The 18,259-nt window shown below is 46.5% G+C and overlaps 1 protein-coding gene across 3 annotated transcripts in view; it reads right to left on the minus strand.

The window, feature by feature from the left end:
- Positions 1–308: 308 nt before the first annotated feature.
- PLCB2 (phospholipase C beta 2) overlaps positions 309–18,259 on the minus strand; it is a 40,810-nt gene continuing 22,859 nt past the window's right edge. For 2 of the 3 annotated variants that reach the window (XM_043988927.1, XM_043988925.1), the window contains exons 18-33: positions 18,025–18,109; positions 17,745–17,869; positions 16,762–16,916; positions 15,940–16,104; positions 14,551–14,650; positions 12,988–13,092; positions 12,589–12,683; positions 12,126–12,222; positions 10,166–10,210; positions 5,524–5,734; positions 4,990–5,161; positions 3,950–4,026; positions 3,536–3,631; positions 3,270–3,327; positions 2,764–2,850; positions 309–1,957 (exon numbers count right to left, since the gene is read on the minus strand). In XM_043988927.1, the coding sequence (XP_043844862.1) occupies positions 1,757–1,957; positions 2,764–2,850; positions 3,270–3,327; positions 3,536–3,631; positions 3,950–4,026; positions 4,990–5,161; positions 5,524–5,734; positions 10,166–10,210; positions 12,126–12,222; positions 12,589–12,683; positions 12,988–13,092; positions 14,551–14,650; positions 15,940–16,104; positions 16,762–16,916; positions 17,745–17,869; positions 18,025–18,109 (1,874 nt within the window). In that variant the 3' untranslated portion in view covers positions 309–1,756. The remainder of the gene's footprint in view (positions 1,958–2,763; positions 2,851–3,269; positions 3,328–3,535; positions 3,632–3,949; positions 4,027–4,989; positions 5,162–5,523; positions 5,735–10,165; positions 10,211–12,125; positions 12,223–12,588; positions 12,684–12,987; positions 13,093–14,550; positions 14,651–15,939; positions 16,105–16,761; positions 16,917–17,744; positions 17,870–18,024; positions 18,110–18,259) is intronic. The other variant, XM_043988926.1, reaches the window with a different exon arrangement.

Genomic DNA, 18,259 nt, shown 5'->3' on the forward strand with positions numbered 1-18,259 from the left:
TTTCTAATTGTTTCTTGGATATCTTTCTTGGGGAACACGGATGAAGGATTGGTCTGGTAATTGGGATAAATAGGGTAGAAAGATAAATTATGAAGGGAAGGGGTATGGAAATACTAGAAAGATTGCACCCATTTTGTTCTTGGACATGTCCCCCTTCTTGGGGGACAGGGAGGAAGGATTGGTTTCACACATGGATAAAACAAGTGACTGCCCACAGCAACCATCATGCTATGATTTGAGGGGTAAAAATAGCCAAGATTCTCACCATTAACATCACCCCTTTATTGGCTGAGACAAGGCATGGACAGGGATTCCTTCCTGTTGTAATACTTGTGGTAAATACTTGGAGAAGGGAAAGAAAATTTGCTTCCCAACCCAGAGAAAGGACACCCTGCCTGGAGGGCAATTGGCAATAGCTGCCCCAGGAAAAGCAGGACTATAGCGAAGAGGTCTCTTCCTGCCCCCTCCCCCAGGGGCTCAGGGTACAGTAAGGAGGTGGCAAGAGCTTATCTTCTGATCAGGAACATTCCAGCCATCTCACAATTGAGTCATCTTTCTACTGGACTCGATCTAGAACAGAGCACTGAGCTTCAGAAGATAATAACAGTCTTTAATGGAGTCAAAAGGAAACAAATAATAAATAATCTGAAATGATACAGGACAGATAGTGACCTCTGCTCTTCCACCCCATCCCTGACCCACCCCTCTTCTAACCACAAATGATTTTGCCCACACAAGCCATTCCTCAGAAGCAGTTTCCTCTGATGGAGATTGGGGGGATGAGATGGGGAGAATACTAATCTCAGGACTGGAGGCCCGTGTGGATGAAGAGGGGTTGGGGGGGGGGGTGGAGTGAATGAGACAATTCAAGATGAGATAATCCTAAAATGTTATAGTTAGTTAACCCCAGGACAATGGGGGAGGGGGAGGGAAGGAAAGATAGTCTGAGTACTATACAATCTCTAGACATTGGGATTCTGTTCCTCTCTCCCCCTTGCTGATACCCCTTGAACTGTTTTCTGGACCCCAAAGAACAAAGGTGCCAGGGAAAGACAGGGTACTCCTTCTGAGCCACCCTATCTCAGTAGGTAGAAGGGTACCTGATCCTCCTATCCTGGGAAGAACCCTTAGTCTGAAACAGTTCCAGGCCAGGAAGAACTCAGGACAGTTTAAGGATGTGGATTCTGGATTCACCAAGCAGGGAAGATTTATCCAGAGCCCAGAGGAACCCTGGAATTATGGGTTCGATCTTCATATCGATAGAGTTGGAAAGAGTAACTCTGGATTTTCCTTGGGAATTGACAACAATAGAGATGAACTCATTTGGATAAGGGGCAAAACCAAATAAATGCACTTAGATCAACGCCAGGATGATTAATAAACCGTCACTAAGGCTGGCTCTTCCCACTCGTCCCAAGATCTGTCCGGGTCAGAAATGTTCTTTTTCCCAGTCCTGACCAGCGCTGTCTGACTCCTAGGGGGTTGCCCTAAAAATGCACCCCACCACCCTGTCCCCTGACCTTTGTCCTGGAGAGCTGAATATTAGAAACCATAAATGGGGCTTAAAGAACAGGTGTCAAAGTATCATAGCCAGGCCCCAGCCCAACCCCACTTCCCTCTAGCTAGTATGCACTGTGGACTCCCTTTATGTTAAAGGAACATGAGTAGGTGTCTAAAGGAGGCCACAGGTTTTGAGGCATATTCCCTAGTTGGAGCCCTGCCTTCATCCCAGAATGGAAGGGGAGATCTTTAGACTTCAGAAACGGCTATCTAGCTGGGAAGAGGCCTGAGTTGGGGGAGTTGCCTCCTCTGAAGGTTCCTCCACTGCACTGGGAGTCTCCAGCTTCTTGTCATGGGCATCTTGGGGGAAACTGAGGCAGTTCTTCACTGCTTCCTTTACTTTAGCCTCGAGGCCCTTCATCTGCTCCTCATATTCAGACAACGCCTCTTGCTGGAACTGGAAGGACAACATAGAGCAGAGAGCAGATCAAAGAGAGGGAGCGGTCAGCTGCTCCTTCTTTGCAGTTGCCTGACTTTCCATCTCCCCCTCCCCTTAGGCTCTAATAATGGAAAAAGGCAAGTTTCAGCCTGTTATGGCCTCCCACAGGACCAAAGGATGCTACATCAACTGGCAGTGGCCTTTGGAAACCGGGGGCCTATGGGAAGAAGGGAATTCTTCCTACTGGCCTCTTGATCTAGAACAGAATCAGTAGATAATAGAAATCTTTAATGGAGTCAAAAATAAAACAAATAATAGAGAAGATTTCAGTGAATAGATGCAGAGGAAAGGAAGTAGAACCAAGAGTAAAATGTACACAATCACCAAAAAAAAAAAAGTATCAGGAAAACCACACCAAAGGAATTATCAGTATAATGATCAGTCTTGACTTCAGAGGACTAATGATGAAATGGGGGGCTACAGGTGCAGAATGAGGGCTATCCTCTCAGATAAAACCACTCTGTTAATTCGGTTTGCTTATCTGTACTCCCTTGTTCTAAGAGAGGGTTACTACTGGGGGAGAGGGAGGGAGGTGGGAGATTATCCCAATGTAAAATAATTGTTTTAAAGTTTACTCATGGCTAAAACAGGTTGGTGTGAAACTGTGAGGCTACCCCACTGTCTCCTGCCTGATCTGATCCCCAAAGCCCAGAGCCCCAGACCCTTGTCCCTGGACGCCCTAAGACAAGGCTATCCCAGGACACCTGAGCTAAGACTGCCCAAGTTAAAGCCTGCAGGGAAGGGGGCAGAGGTAGAGCCTTCACCTTCTTCTCCTTCTCCCGGATCTGCTCCAGGCAGGCTGCCTGCTTTTCTTCCAGCCTCTCCTGGTGTCTCTCCAGGGTCTCTGTCATCTAGGCAGAAAGGACACCCAAGAGGAGATCTAAGGGTGTATCAATAGGATCCACTTGGGTCTCCTTCTCCTCCTAATTCCCTGGTCTCAGGGAAGCTTCTCCTACTTTCCAAACTGCTTTATATGGTGCTCCTCATCCACCCACCCCACCCAGGAGAGCATTCCAGAAAACGGACTGGTTGCCACAACCTCTTCAGCCCAAGCCAATAGAATAACCGGGCCCCCAGAACAAGGGCAAACTCTGAGTATATCTCCCCACCAGATCTCAAAGGGACCTGGAGAAAGGGGAAGGGAGGGGTGGATCTAAAGGACTCCCAGACCTGGTCCCTCTCTCCATCCTTCCAGCTAGGAGAGGAGGGAAGCTTGTGCCCACCTGGGGTGGAGGTGGGACAGGGTTTTACTGGAGACTAGCATACTAACCTGTTTGATGATGTGAACCACTTCCTGTATGTGTGAGTTGTTAATCTCTCTTTTCAGCCTAGGAGAGGGGATAGGTGGGAGAAGTGAACAGAAAGTCCCCATGGGGGAAGGAGGATATACTCAGGTGAGTTTGAGCTTTCTTGGGGGAAAAAAACATCCACAAGACCAACAGGATGGGCAGAGAGAAGACAGAGGGAGCCGGTGTTGGTACCAGAGGAGGGCAGGCCTGTGTGCGGGAGAGAGGAGCCCCGGCATCCCCCCCTCACCTCTCCTGGGCCATCTTGTCACTGGTGATCTTGTTCATGGCCTGAATCCGCTCTAGCCTCTTGGCTTCAAGCTTTTTCTTCATCTCTTTGGTGTTGCTGCCAGAGGAGAGAAGTTGTGGGTGGTAGAGTTAATCTGGGGCCTGATGACCTTGACAGGCAACATGGCCTGGCTGATAAAGTGTTGGACTTGGAGTCGGGATGGCCTTTGTTCAGGTCCCACTCCAGACACTTACTAGCCATGTGACCCTGGGCAAGTCACATCACCACCCTGTTCCTCAGTTTCCTCATTTGTAAAATGAGGGAATCGGACTGGATCTCTAAGGTCTCTAAATCTATGAGCCAAAAGGGGCCTATTTGGCTTCTTAGAGAGAAGGATAGGCCCACAGTGTCTCCACTTTAAGCTTCCCTCCATACCTTTCTGCAGACTCCTTGAGAGCCTTTAGTTCAGCTGCTTGTCTCTCCTGGGCCAGCTCCATCACCTTTGCAATTTGCTAATGTTGGGGAGAAGGAGGAGAGGGAAGAGCTTAGAGTAGAGACATTTTCACTTACCCTTCCTTAACCACCTACTGGGGAAGGATCATCTCAGACAAAGGATTTATTGGAGATCCTCTTATGCCAAGGAAAGAGCACTGGATTTGGAATTAGAGGGTGGGGTTTGAATCCCCACTCTGATACCATCTATATGACCTTGGATAAGTCACTTCATTTCTGTCAGCCTCATTTTCCTCATGAGTAAAATGAGAATTTGAGTTAGAGCAGGGGGTCTTAACCTTCCCTTTGTCAGGAAATCCTTTGACAATCTAGAGAAACCCCTTCTTAGAATAAGATTTCCAAAGGGCAGCTAGGTGGCACAGTGGATAAAGCACCAGTCCTGGATTCAGGAGGACCTGAGTTCAAATCCGACCTCAGACACTTGACACTTACTAGCTGTGTGACCTGGGTGGGGTAAGTCACTTAAACCTAATTGCAAAAGAAGAGAAGATTTATTTATTTTTTTTTAGTGAGGCAATTGGGGTTAAGTGACTTGCCCAGGGTCACACAGCTAGTAAGTGTTAAGTGGCTGAGGCTGGATTTGAACTCAGGTCCTCCCGACTCCAGGGCCGGTGCTCTATCCACTGCGCCACCTAGCTGCCCCAAAAGAAAAGATTTTAAAATATATAAATAAACTACAAAGGAAGTCAATTCTATTGAAATACAGTTGTCAAAATATTAACAAATTTTAAAAGTCCAGGCTAGGAACCAGAGACTAGCCGAGCTCTGAAGTCGCCTCCGTGTCCAAATATATGCTCTTATGTTGGGGGCTGACATCTGTATGTTACTCCCACCTGACTTGGGTGGGCACAGAGGATCTGTACCCTGGCACATTGGCCGGGCGGGTGCTGTGCCTCAAGTAACCTCCTGTGAGAGGACCTTGGGTGCCAGGCTTCGGTTTCCCAGGACTCCCGGGCACGTACCTCGAGGCCATGCTGCTCCTTGCGTTTCATGATGTTTTCATACTGCTCCTCCCCTTGCTGGTACAGTTCTGTCTCCAGCTTCTCCTTCAGCTCTCGAACACGCCCATCCGTGCTTTCTGGCCCCTCCACTGACCCCTGCCCGCCTCCACAGGTCTCGTCCCAAGGCAAGTTTCTACAATGTTCAAAGGAATGCAGGGCAATGAGAACCCCTTTCTGGACTTTCCAAGCTCCCATTCAGGGCCCTAAGACCCTAAGGAAGTTCTGCCTACAACAGGGGAGATAGAGATGTGTGCCACTGAATCCCTCTATCACCCTCTTCCTCCTTACAGTCCCAGCATAGAAACACTCAGTGTCCCCAAACTAAATGATGATCACGTCTGTGCTCGTTTCCCTTCTGGGTCATGGGGGTGATGACACTGCAACCCAAGGGTCCAAGGAAGAGGGGATCCCTAGCCTCCTCTACCTGGATACAGGGATGTAAGAAGTGGGGCCAAGGAGCCATGGAGCAGGTACGAGGTCCACTCTGACTATTACCTCTTCTTCCGGGATCCTTTTGTAACAGACAACTTCCTGCATCCACCCTGGGGGATCAGTTCAGCCTGGAGGCTGGCATACTTTTGCAAGACTTCCTCCCAGCGCCGGGCACCCCGCCTCTCCAGTTCCCGAAGTTCCTTTTCCTGTCGCTTCTGAAGCTTTAGGAACCCTTTTAACTGCTGCAGCTCCTCTAGGCTGACTGTCTGAGGTTCTGTGGAACCCAAATGGAATAGGTGGAGATATAGGAGGAGAGACATATAATTTGTTACAGCATGTAAGGGAAGGGACGGTTTTTTTGTTCCTCAGTGGAAAGCCCTTCTGCTTAACATTTTAAGAAGGAAGGAAGGAAAAAAGAGAAGGCAGGAAAAAGAAGGAAAGAAGGAAGGAAGGAAAAAAGAGAGGGAGGAAGGAAAGAAAAAGAGAGGAAGAAAAGAAGAGAGGAAGGAAAGAAGGAAGGAAGGAAAGAAGGAAGGAATGAAAAAAGAGGAAGGAAAGAAGGAAGAAAGGAAAGAAGGAAGGAAAGAGGGAGGGAAAAAAGAAAAGAAGGAAGAAAAGAAAGAAAGGAGAAAGGGAAGAATCAATGGGGTTAAGAAATAAGCACTGATTAAGCACCTACTCTGTGCCAGGCACTAAGCACTACCCAGACTAGGCACTTTACAATTATCTTATTTTGTCCTCACAACCACCTTGGAAGGAAGGTGCTATCATTATTCCCATTTTACAGTTGAAGAAACTGAAGCAAACAGAAATTAAGTCTCTTGCCCAGGATCACACAGCCTGACATCTGAGAACAGATTTTAACTCTGGTCTCCTTGACTCCAGGCCCAATACTCCATCCACTGCACCACCCAACTTCCCCAAAGACTTGAATGAAGGTATAAATGGCATGATTAACAGATATGCAGATGACTCAATTTTCTCATCTGTAAATGGGGATAATAATATCTGCCATTCCTATCTTACAAGTATAGAAACATATTAAGAATCTCTTTCTAAAAAAAATATTAAAAAGAATCTTTTTTAGTTGAACTGAAATATTAAGAAATAAATATCTCTGCAGTCTGTAAAAAACAGATATGCAGATGATACAAAGCTGAGAGGAAGAGCTAACCTATTGGATAGGAGAGTCAGGATTCAAGTAATCTGAACAGATTAGAATTTTGGGCTGAAGATGAAATTCAGTAGGGATAAATGTAAGATCTGACACTTTGGATTTTTAAAAAATCTCATAAGTACAAAATGAAAGGAAATTATGGCTAGGAAGCAATTTGTTTGAAAAAGATCTGGGGTTTTTAGTAGGCCACAAGCTCAACATGAATCAACAGTGTGTGTTATGACAGCCAAGAACGTTGCTATTACCTTAGGCTGTATTGAGAGGCAAAGATCCAAGAATAAGGAGATGTTGGTACCTCTCCCCTAGTCCTCTACCTTAGTCAGACCATACAAAAATAATATATTCACTTCTTCATGTTGTATTTCAGGTAGGACCTTGATAGGCTGAAGAGCATCTCTAGAAGGTTTTTCATGTTGGTAAAAAGCCTCAAGACTATTTATTTAAGGATCAGTTGGTGGAACTGGGGAGGTTCATTCTCAAGAAAGGACTTGGGAAAGGAGAAGAGAGAAAGGGAGGGGATAGAAGAGGCAGAGACCTTCGAATATTTGAGAAATGTCCCATGAAAGACAGATTAGTCTTCCTGGACCCAGAGATCTGAACTAGGAGCAATGGGTGGAGGGTATGAAGAGACAGGTAGAGGGATGATGTAAATTGAAAACCTCCTAAAAATTGGAGCAATCACTGATTTCTTTAATATTAAAGATGCACCATCATTGCTTTCATGGACATAATCTTGGATTTGTGTTCAGTTTTCTTGCTGAGCCAGACTTGTTTACACTATTAGAATTCGGGGGGGGGGTGTTTTATTTTGTTTTTAAGCCTTTCTTTTTCAAAGGGACTGAATGAGGCTATCCAGGGCATTCTTTTGGAATTATCTAACTTGTGTGTCTTTTCACTGAAGAAGCGGTGGATCCATTGGAGGTGCTCATCTGGCAGATTAAGATTTAATGGGTCATCAGGGCAGCTAGGTGGCGCAGTGGATAGAGCACCAGCCCTGGAGTCAGGAGGACCTGAGTTCAAATCTGGCCTCAGACACTTAACACTTACTAGCTGTGTGATCCTGGGCAAGTCACTTAACCCCAATTGCCTCACTTAAAAAAAAAAAAAAAAGATTTAATGGGTCTCCATACTTCATGGCAACTTTTAATTAGTGGTTTTTTTTCTCTCAAAAGTCTTTTAAAACTAAAGCATTTTAAGGTTGGTTTATGGTGATATTTTCGATAGGGATTAGGAACTTTTTTTTTGAGGAACATGTATAATTTAGGATCTAATCTCCTTCCTGAAAACCTGATTTATTTAATACAGTCCTAGTTGAAATAGGTTATCTATTTCACCTGAAGATCAGGGCTTAATAAATAAAACTTAAATTTAAAAAACAAAACAAAACAATTGGAACAATCAAAAAGTAGAATGGGTTGCCTAGGAGGCAGAGGAAACAACTAGAACTGGGCATAAAGAGTCAATTGTTAAATGTTCAGTGTAGGCATTTACACCTCAGAAATTGCCAGGTGATACAAATGAGGACTCAATTTCTTGTTTTGTTAATTGTGTAGCCTGAAGAAACTGATGGAGAAAATATTCATAATGAAGATTAAACTCAAAAGTATCATATACATTTTCTTTTTTTTCTTTTTTTGGAGAACAATTAACCATTTAAAGCATTAAACATTTACCAGCACACCACTGATTCACACATACACACATCTTCAAGCAAAAACTAGATGACCATGTGTCAGAAACAACCCTGTAGAGGTAAATCAGGTTTGGGTTAGACTAGATGGCATTGGGACCCATTCCTACTGGGAGTTAGTGTGATACAGAAATGTGGGTTCATTCTAGAAAGTCAAAGTTGTGCCACAGAAATCCTTCGAAACCCCTATATATCAGATTGCTTTCTGTCTTGGGGAGGGGGGAGGGAATGGAGGGAGGGAGAAAAATTTGGCACTCAAAATCTTATGAAAACAAATGTTGAAAACTATCTTTACATGTCACTGGAAAATAATAAAATACTTTTAGGATTTAAAAGTAAATTTAAAAAAATAAATCCTTTGAAACCAAGCATTCCCAGTAAAATTGATCCTATTGACCTATTATAAGCTGAGTGAGACAGGAATCAGGCAGAAAGAGGAGGTAGATTTTCACTGGGAGAGGAAGAGAGCAGAAATCAGCAGGTTAAAAACAAACACACCCATGTGGGAAGAGACAGATGGCCAAGTTTAGAAAGGTGTCTGTTTCAGAGGGAAGGTGGTGCCCTGGATTTGCATTCAGATGACCTGAGCCCTGCCTTGGACACTTACCAGACATCAGACCTCAGACACAACCTTGACCTCTGTGGGACTCAGTTTTCTAATCCATGAAATGTTTGGTCTGAACTAAACAATCTCTAAGGTCCCTTGCAGCTCCATCATTCTATGGATTGGCCCACTCAAGGTTGGAGTTAAGAGGGAGCAAGTTGCTGAGGACTCAGCTGGGGAACTAGGTTATAGGATCCCAGAGTATCAGAGTTGGCTGGAACCTTAATGGCCACCCGGTCTATCCCATTTTTTGAAAGGAATTTCCCTATCACCTTCCAACTATAAGATACCTGATAGTCAGGTTGTCAGGATAGATTATTGTAAGGAGGGAGTTGGTCCCTCCTCCCCCACCCCACTCCACCAGGGCCCCCATTATAGCTGAAGTAGCCACAGAAAGCAGAGTAGATAACAGAGGTAATGGCATGTTAATGTATAATAATAGAGCCTTTTCGTCTCCACTGAATTGATTTCTTCTGTTTAGGGACTTGAAACCACATAGATTACTTCCAAAATGATACCTTTCCCCTTGTCAATAAAAATCCTTATCTAAATTCTGTATGGCTCAGATGTGGTAAGGGAAAGAGGTGGGATGCTGGGAGCTATGGCTAACTCTTGTTGGTAGTGTTGGTATAGGCATCCTTAGACCCCTAACAAGTTGCGTTTGGAACTTCACATGGTAGGGCTCACCCCTCAAAGGTGAGGGGACTGGGTTACTTAGGGGTAAATCGATAATATGATTTGTCAAACAAAGCAGTATTTGCATGTCATTTATTATTCTTACTAGAATTCTTTCCGATTTCTCACAGAGCCCTGGCCTGAACCCACCCTTTCCTTGCTGGGGCTATCCCATTCTCCTCATCCAAAGACATTAGCTTCCCTCTTTGGGAAAAAACTAGAATCACTAGGAACAAAGGGAAGGAGGGGAAGCAGACCTTAGGATGTCTCCTAAATCACAGGCTTGACTCAGATAGATTTTTAAATTATATATTTAGAGCTAGGAAGAAGCTCAGAGGCTATTTAATCCACCACCCCCGCCATTTTACATGTGAAGAAACTGAGGCCCACAGAGATTAATGACTTTCTCAGGCTCACACAAGGTAGTAAAGCATCAGCGGTGTGACTTAAACCAGGCCCTTTCACTCCAGAGATAATGCTCTTACCTCTACACCAAGCTGCCCCCTGACCCCAAGCCCTAGCCTGGAATCTCTCTTTGGATGTAGGAGGCCTGGCTTACCTGCTGCCTCTTTCATTGCTTCTTCCTTGAACCAGTTCACAGCTGCTGCAAAAAGGAATCATGACTTGGAAATTGTCCTGACTCCCCTTTTGGGGAGAAGGTTTGGATGGGGGACTTCCTCAGGCCAGCCTTTTCCCCCTTCAGGGCCTGTGCATCTAACCCGACACTTTGCTGGGCTGGGGACCCAGATCCCAGAGGTTCCTCTTAGTAACACTGGGGATACAAGTATTATAGACCCTCTCAGGTCACCTAAATGCCCATGACTGAGGCATACTGACCCCACAGGCTCCCACTTGTTCAAGGTAGAGACGGACAAGTATTCCCCACCCCACCCCCTGCCCTGCCCTCAGAAACCATCCAAATCCCACTGAACAAGAAGAAGGGTGTGTGGAGAGATGACCATTGAACAAGCATTTATTAAATGTCTAATTCAGGAAATCTTTTTTTTTTTTTAGTGAGGCAATTGGGGTTAAGTGACTTGCCCAGGGTCACACAGCTAGTAAGTGTTAAGTGTCTGAGGCCAGATTTGAACTCAGGTCCTCCTGACTCCAGGACCGGTGCTCTATCCACTGTGCCACCTAGCTGCTCCTTAATTCAGGAAATCTTAACCTTGTTATGTCATGGACCTTTGGGGGCAGTCCAGTGGGGTCTATAGGGATCCTAGAATCATGTCTTCAAATGCATAAGACAAAACAGATGGGATTACAAAGAAACCCAATTATGATGAAATCCAGTTATCAAAATATGTTTTAAAAAATCAAGTTCTGGGGGCAGCTAGGTGGTGCAGTGGATTAAGCACCGACTCTGGATCCAGGAGGACCTGAGTTCAAATCCGGCATCAGACACTTGATACTTACTGGCCATGTGACCCTGGGCAAGTCACTTAACCCTCATTGCCACACACACCCCTAAAAAATTCAAGTTCACAGACCCTAAATTAAGAATCCCTGGTCTACCATGATGGAAAATGCTCTCCATGGGCAGAAAAGAATTGATGGAATCTGAATGCATACTATTTGCACTTTTTGGATTTGTTTTTTCATGCCTTTTCCCTTTCATTGTTTCTTCTTTTACAACACAACTAATGTGGAAATGTTTGACATGATTGTGCTGTACAACCTATATCAGACTGCTGTCTTGAGGAGGGGAGAGGAGAGGGAGAGAGGGAGAAAAAGTTGGAACTCAAAATCTTTCAAAAAATGAATGTTGAAAATTGTCTTTATACATAATTGGAAAAAAATTAAATACTATTAAATTTTCTAAAATATCTGCAGGAACAGCTAGGTGGCACAGTGGATAAAGCACTGGCCCTGGATTCAGGAGGACTTGAGTTCAAATCCAGCCTCAGACAGTTGACACTAGCTGTGTGACCCTGAGCAAGTCACTTAACCCTCATTGCCACACACCCCCAAAATTTAAGTTCACAGACCCTAAGTCTAGCAAAATAATAATAATAATAATATCTGCTCTAATGTGAGCACAGCACTGTGCTAAGCACTCAGGAAGATGACATATATAGATAAGCCATGGTTCCTGACTAAAAAGTTTAGTAGGGGGTAAGGAACAAATATAAATAACTATGGTATGTAGTATTGCATTCTGGGTTACACAAATGCAAAAAAAAATGCTACATGATATCTAAGTGGAAAAGGGGTTCTAGGCCCCTGGGAATCAGGAAAGGCTTCATGGAGGAGGTAGCATTTGAGCTGGACTTTAAAGGATGAATAGGAATCCATCAGGCAAGAGAAGGCAATGAGCAAGGAAGGGCATTCTAAGAATAGGAAACACTGTGAACTACATCTTGGAGGTAGGAAGGCACAAGGTGCATTTGGGGGATAAGTGAGAAGTCCAGTTTGGCTGAAGGATACAGTACCCAGGATGAAGTAATATGAGATAAGGGGGACTGAAAAACACCCCTGGTCTGAAATGACTCAAATCCTCCCCACCCAGGCCTTAGTACCTGCAGGACTATTGGAAGATGGGGCCATGGAAGAGCCTGCTGAGGTGAGGGCCCCATTGGCCTGGCCCACAGCGGAGTTCCTGAGCGGCAAAGGCCTCTGTTAATAGAGAGAGGAGAGGTCAGGATGATTAACACGGTCCTGGGCACACTGATGTCCCCTTTCCTCAGAAGTATGCAGCTGCTTCTTCAGGAGTTCTCTATTATTGGGAGGGAGAGAAAGGGAAGGCCTCCACCAAGGGATGCCCCCCCCACCCCCGTGCAAGAGAACTCCTTTAGGGATTGACCCCTTCCCTAGGGCGGAGCCAAGATGGTGGAGGAAAGGTAGAAAGGGCTCGGAGCTCCAGACACAATCACTTCACAAAACTCCAAATTGTGGCCTAAGACCCCTTCCCCAGCTAAAATGTCCTTGTTCCTCCATCCCCCCCATCACAGGACACCTAATGCCCTTTGGCCTCTTCCTCACCTCAGGTTGGTCATCCCCTGCGTCCTTCAGCTTCACTGACTTCTTGTCTTGTGCATTGAAGAATTTGATGGGGTTGGCAAGAGCCACAGTCAGATCTATGGCCCAAGGGAGACATTATGGGTCTGCTGCAGAGGCAGGATAGTGACCATGCCCTCCCTTCTTTACTCTCCCTCCCTCATTAGGCTGCCTCCCTATGCTGCCCCAAGAGGGCTGAGAGTGATCATCAATCCCTTCCCTTGTTGGAGGAAGCTGGAACATAGGACATGCTGGAGAGGGGAGAAAAGGGGAGGGATGCTCTCTCTTCCTGCAAGGAGGAAGCCAGCCTCCTGTCTACTTTCATGCCTATAGTCTCCCTACCTCTCCCCACCCACCAAGGTCCTGGGACTTAGGGGCTCCTACCTGCCCAAGTGTCAGGCACGTAATCTTTCATCTCCAGGAAAACAAAGAGCGCCGGCATGGTGAGGGGCATGTTGCTCTCGCTCCTAAGGCACAGGTGATGGTATCCTGCCACAGCACATGTGGGCCCTCAGCCAAATGGTCTCTCACCCACCCTATCCACCCTGGGTTTTGTCCCCTGGCTGAAGCATCAGGCTCTTGCTCATAACATGGTAGGATTAATACAATGGCTGGTGAGTCATAGGTGCTTAATAAATGTTTGTTGATTGATGGATTGGCCTAGGCAACCAGGATAGACTGTTTAAGAGAAGCAGAATACCATCGTGGAAAGAGCCCTACTACTAGAATCAGAGAACCTGCCTAGTTGTTGGTGCGATATTAGGACAAATCACTTAACCTCTCTGTGCCTCAGTTTTCTCCTCTGTAAAATTAGGCTGTTGGACTAGATGACCCATAAGGTCCATTTTAGCTCTAGACCCATGATTCTTGGCAAGTGAGACATTCAGATATAGTGTGGTTTAGATTCTAAAGGTTCTGGATTAATCTTTTTTATGGATCGTGGATCTCTTTGTTAATTTGGTGAAGCCTACAGACTCCTCAAAATAATGCTTTTAAATAATTGAAGTAAATGTTAAAATTCAGTTAGAGACTGTTGAAAATAGAGATTTGTCTTTTCCTCATATGAAATAATGAATCCCCTGAAATCATCCAGGTCTGTAGACCTTGCCTTAGGATCTATTGGAATGCAATCTATTCCAATTGCATCTATTGGAAAGAGTTGTGGACCTGATAAACCAAGACCCCAAAGAACCCAAAGGTCTATCCCCAGACCTACGATTTACTCCGGGCAAGTAATTTAGCCTTCTTTTCCTCATCTGCAAAACTCTATCTCCATTCCCTCCTTCCTGTGGTTGTCGTAAGGGGCTTGGTAAGCATTAAAGAAGTGAGATGAATGTGGAATGTTATTCACTATTATTACTGAGAACCAGCAGGGCATAGGGGATAAAGGGCCAGCCTCAGAACCAGGCTGGATTCAAGCCGATACATTCTGGTCCTATGACCTCAGCCAAGGTTTCTCAGCAGCAGAGGCGACTGCGTAACGCTACGAGCTGCAAAAAAGGTGCCCATCAGCATCAGGGGAGGGGGTTTCCTCAGGTGAGAGTTCACTACACCAATCAAATCCCACATCTCGTCTCTATCCTTTTCCTTCTTACTGTTACTCCAGATTAGACGAAGCCTTTGCTGTCCCTTTCATTTCTTCTCTAAGCACTGGGGATGCTGGTTAATCTACAATCAGTTTCCTGGACAAACGTACACCTGTTGTCCAGTCCTGGCTTGCATTCTCCCAGCCCAGCTTTCCCTCAGTCTCCCCTTTAGGGAAGCGCTGGTCAGGGGGCCCCCTCCATCCAAAGCACAAATGCTCCCTTCAGCCTCCTAGTTTATGTGAGAGCTCAATCTAAGGAATCCTCCATTCTTCCTCCCACATATACCCCACCTGCCCCCACATCATCAGTTTTCCTGGCCTTTCCCTCTTCTCCAAAGACTCCCAGAGAGCAATGTCCTTACCTGACTGTAGGGCATGGACTGGGATAATTCGGTGCCCGATGAATTTGCCTCCTTCCTCCAGTACTGCTACTCTCAGAGACGCCAGTTCTGGCATCATGATCTGGGGAGAGGAGAACCAGTTTTGGGTAAGGGGAAGCAGCTCTAGGAGGCCGAGTTCTCCATCTTCCTCAGTTCCAAGGTCCTAGAGTCCTTGGGGTGGAAAGTGGGATGGGGGTGGGGGTGGGGAGGAGGCAATAGTGCTAGTCAAGGAGGTCAGTGCCTGATGCTCGATGCCTGATGCCTGATTCTTCTAACTGGAATGTATTACCAGACCTGGCCAAATATATACTAAAGGAAGATACCCAACTGGATGCTGATTCCTAAAGCCTTTTAATCCCTGATTATCCAGTCTGGGCTCAACAATACTTCCAGATTTCATTGGTGCTGCCTCATCTCATAGGGCTGATCTTATGGGAAAAGGCAAGGCCCCCTAGGTCCTGGGAAATATCAGAGTTATAACTAGGCTGAGATGAGCAGAGCTTTGCCCCAGGGCACCAAAATTTAACAATCTCTTAATAGCACTTTGTCTCCAGCAGAATTGAAACCAATTTATAGCAACTAGTTAGCAAGAATAATTAATTAAAATTAAAAGCTACCAGATGGTCGACTTCCTCCCCCGGTGGCTGTACCCTAGGTGAGCTCCTCCCTAGGCTAGCCTCACCCTATTCCATGCCTCAAACTCAAGTTTTGGCCTACAGAAGACAGGGTCTCTGCCCTTACTTACCCTGCCCTGCTCCTGTCATGAGGATTGTCCTGGGATCTCTCACCAAACAGAGTTTCTCTCTTTCTATCTCTTTCAACTGAATTTCTCTAAAAATTTTGACTTGAGAGCAAATTTTTTAAAACTTGTTCCAGGTACCAAAATGACTAGTTATGTCTTTAGTTCTGTCTACTGACAAAAGAGGTTCTGGTTGGTGTGCCATGGGGCAGAAAACCCAGAGTGAGTCTAGCAGCCCCAACTGGGATCTTCCGCAATGATCTCCATGATCCTACAATCCTATAACAGCCAAGTGTGGCTTCCCAGGTGTCCCCATGTTACCAAAAAAGCATTGCATTCCATGCACCAGCATGGCAACCCACAACACACACACACACACACACACACACACACACACACACGCCGACTGGGCTAACTTGGTTTTTCGAGGCCAAAAAAGAGAGGAAAGGTGGGTAGGGAGTGGGGAAGGGGTAGAGAAGGAAGGAAATAGCACTATTCCTCTAGGCATCCCTTCATCTCATTCATTTTTTCATCCTTGTGGATAGAATTGTGGATCCTGTGGAGAGGTTTGTGACCTCGACGCCCAAACACTTTCCTGTCCGATTCCCCACCCTGTCCCCCACCCATCCCACCTTCTCAAAGACAAAGGGGTCCTCTTTCCAGACAGGATTTATGGAGTTGGCATTGGGTGTTAGTTTGGTGCGGTAGCGTCTCTTGGGGTCTCCAGGCAAGCCGAAAACCTCCACCTCCACGTAAGTTCGGACACTTCGTTCTGACAGAAACTGCCCAGAGATCACCTATTGACCAGGGATAGAGGAAGGAGGGGCAGAGAAATGTTACGAGGGGCTCCAGCCTCAGGTTTCCTCTTCAGTGCCTCTTCGGAGGGGAATTGATAGTTCCCTTCCACTAAGGCTTCCTATAAACACTATGAGGAAATTTGGGGGGATGCGAAGGCTCCCTCCATTCTGTTCCGGCCATGTGGCAGAGGCAATGTTGTTTGGTTGTTAGGATTAAAATCTGCGACTCTGAAAACCATCTCCTCTCTGTCGGATGAACTCGGAGATGAGCTGCCTCAGTTTCCCCGGGGTCAGTGTAGTTTAGCATCTTTACTAGTACAGGGCACCTGCTACCCCCACACAGCCCCTACTTATTTCATCCGCTCCCCCTTCCCTCCATCCCAGCCTCCAGCCCTCCCCCTCTGTTTCCATGGGGATTAAGAGGCAGCCTCCAGTGTTGAGGAGGAGGTAGTTTCCAAGGTAACCTGCTACTGCAGGAAGCTGCTTGAAGCTGCTTGAGTTGAAGTTTTCTGGGATCTCAGCAGAGGGGGAGGAGGGAAAGAAGGAGAACCACCTCCCCCCCAACTCCCCTAGACTCATAACCTAAGTCGTTAGTCCAACCCACTCTCTGGAGTCAAAGCTCCCCCACCAGGCCCTGACTCCTCCCAAGGGTCTTGCCGTGATGGAGAGAGTGGTGGCCACCACCACATCGATTCGGTCCACAGAGAAGGGGTCGAACTGCTTGTCTGGCCGGCGCATGAACTCGTGCTTGAGCAGGTAGCCACTCTGCCCGTTGAACTCAAACAGCGCCATGTTCTGCTGCATGGGCATATCTAAGGGCATAGGAGGACAGATAGCTAAGTACACCCCAACCATCAAGCACTGGTAAGACAGCAGGGACAGTGACAAGGACAGTGGGCAAGCAAGACCTTTGGTTTCTAGTTCCATTTCTAAATTGTTAATCAGGTCCTTGACCTGTCTCTCCCTATTCATCTCAGTGTGCTTTTGTCCTTCCTTCCTAAGAAGGGAGGAGGGAACGATGGGGAACACGGTGACATACGTCAGGAAGGCCTCTAGCCATCATTCTTGGAGTTACTTCCCTATTCTTTCTCCTTAAAAGAAGGGCCACAGGGGCAGCTAGGTGGCTCCATGGATAAAGCACTGGCCCTGGATTCAGGAGGACCTGAGTTCAAATCCCGCCTCAGATATTTGACACTTACTAGCTGTGTAACCCTGGGCAAGTCATTTAACCTTCATTGCCCCACCAAAAAAAAAGAAGAAAAAAAAAGAAGGGCCACAGACACCAGACCCAAGAGGGGGCAAGGACAGTTTTGGGTATGGGAGTCAGACTTTGCTAGGGTTGAGGCAGAAAAAGAAGAATAACAAGACAGGTAGGAGGTGAGGAGGCAGACCCAAATGCAGCCTCAAACTCGCGCACACACGAACCAAGATATGTAATTATAGACACATACTCAGTCAAGCTGAAACATACACACACATACCATCACCACCCAAAAACCCCCACATATGTAGACAATCACTACAAACAGGATTGGGTCATAGGTACAGGCTACTGCTGGGGGTGGGGAAGGGAGGAGGAGTATGGTGGTGGTTGCTGGGTAAAGAACTGCCCCAGATGAGCAGCTGGGATTTGTACTCGCCCATGGTCTGGAAATTGAGGGCAACCATCTGGCATCCTGCATTCCAGAACATCTGGGGAGAGTAGTTGGACGAGTCCATTCTGGTGCCCTTGGGGTAGATCCGACTCATCTGACGCTTATTGTAGCTGTCCTGTGTATAGGATCCTACCTGGCAGTCAGTGACCCCTCCTAGCACCCCGGCCCTCCTCTCCCACAGAGACCTTCTCCCAGGTGGTCCAATGATACCCTCCCCTGTAAAAAAACATCCGGGTGTCCCACCCATCTGTGATTTCAAGGATACTCCACAAACTGCACGGGGGATTTGGTGAGCAGGTCATAGGCCTTCAGCTCCGTGAAGGAAGAGATGACATAACTCCGATTCTTCTCTGGGGTGGGAAAGAAATTGATTACAGGTTCCTTCAGCTCCTCCCCACCCAAAACCTGATGTGTACACCAGGGGCCCTCTGGCTGGCATGGGGCTGCCCCATTCTGTCCCTGGAGGCAGTGTGGTAGAAGGTGACGGATTTGTAGCTAGA

Source organism: Dromiciops gliroides, chromosome 2 (assembly GCF_019393635.1).
Source record: "Dromiciops gliroides isolate mDroGli1 chromosome 2, mDroGli1.pri, whole genome shotgun sequence".
NCBI lineage: Eukaryota > Metazoa > Chordata > Mammalia > Microbiotheria > Microbiotheriidae > Dromiciops > Dromiciops gliroides.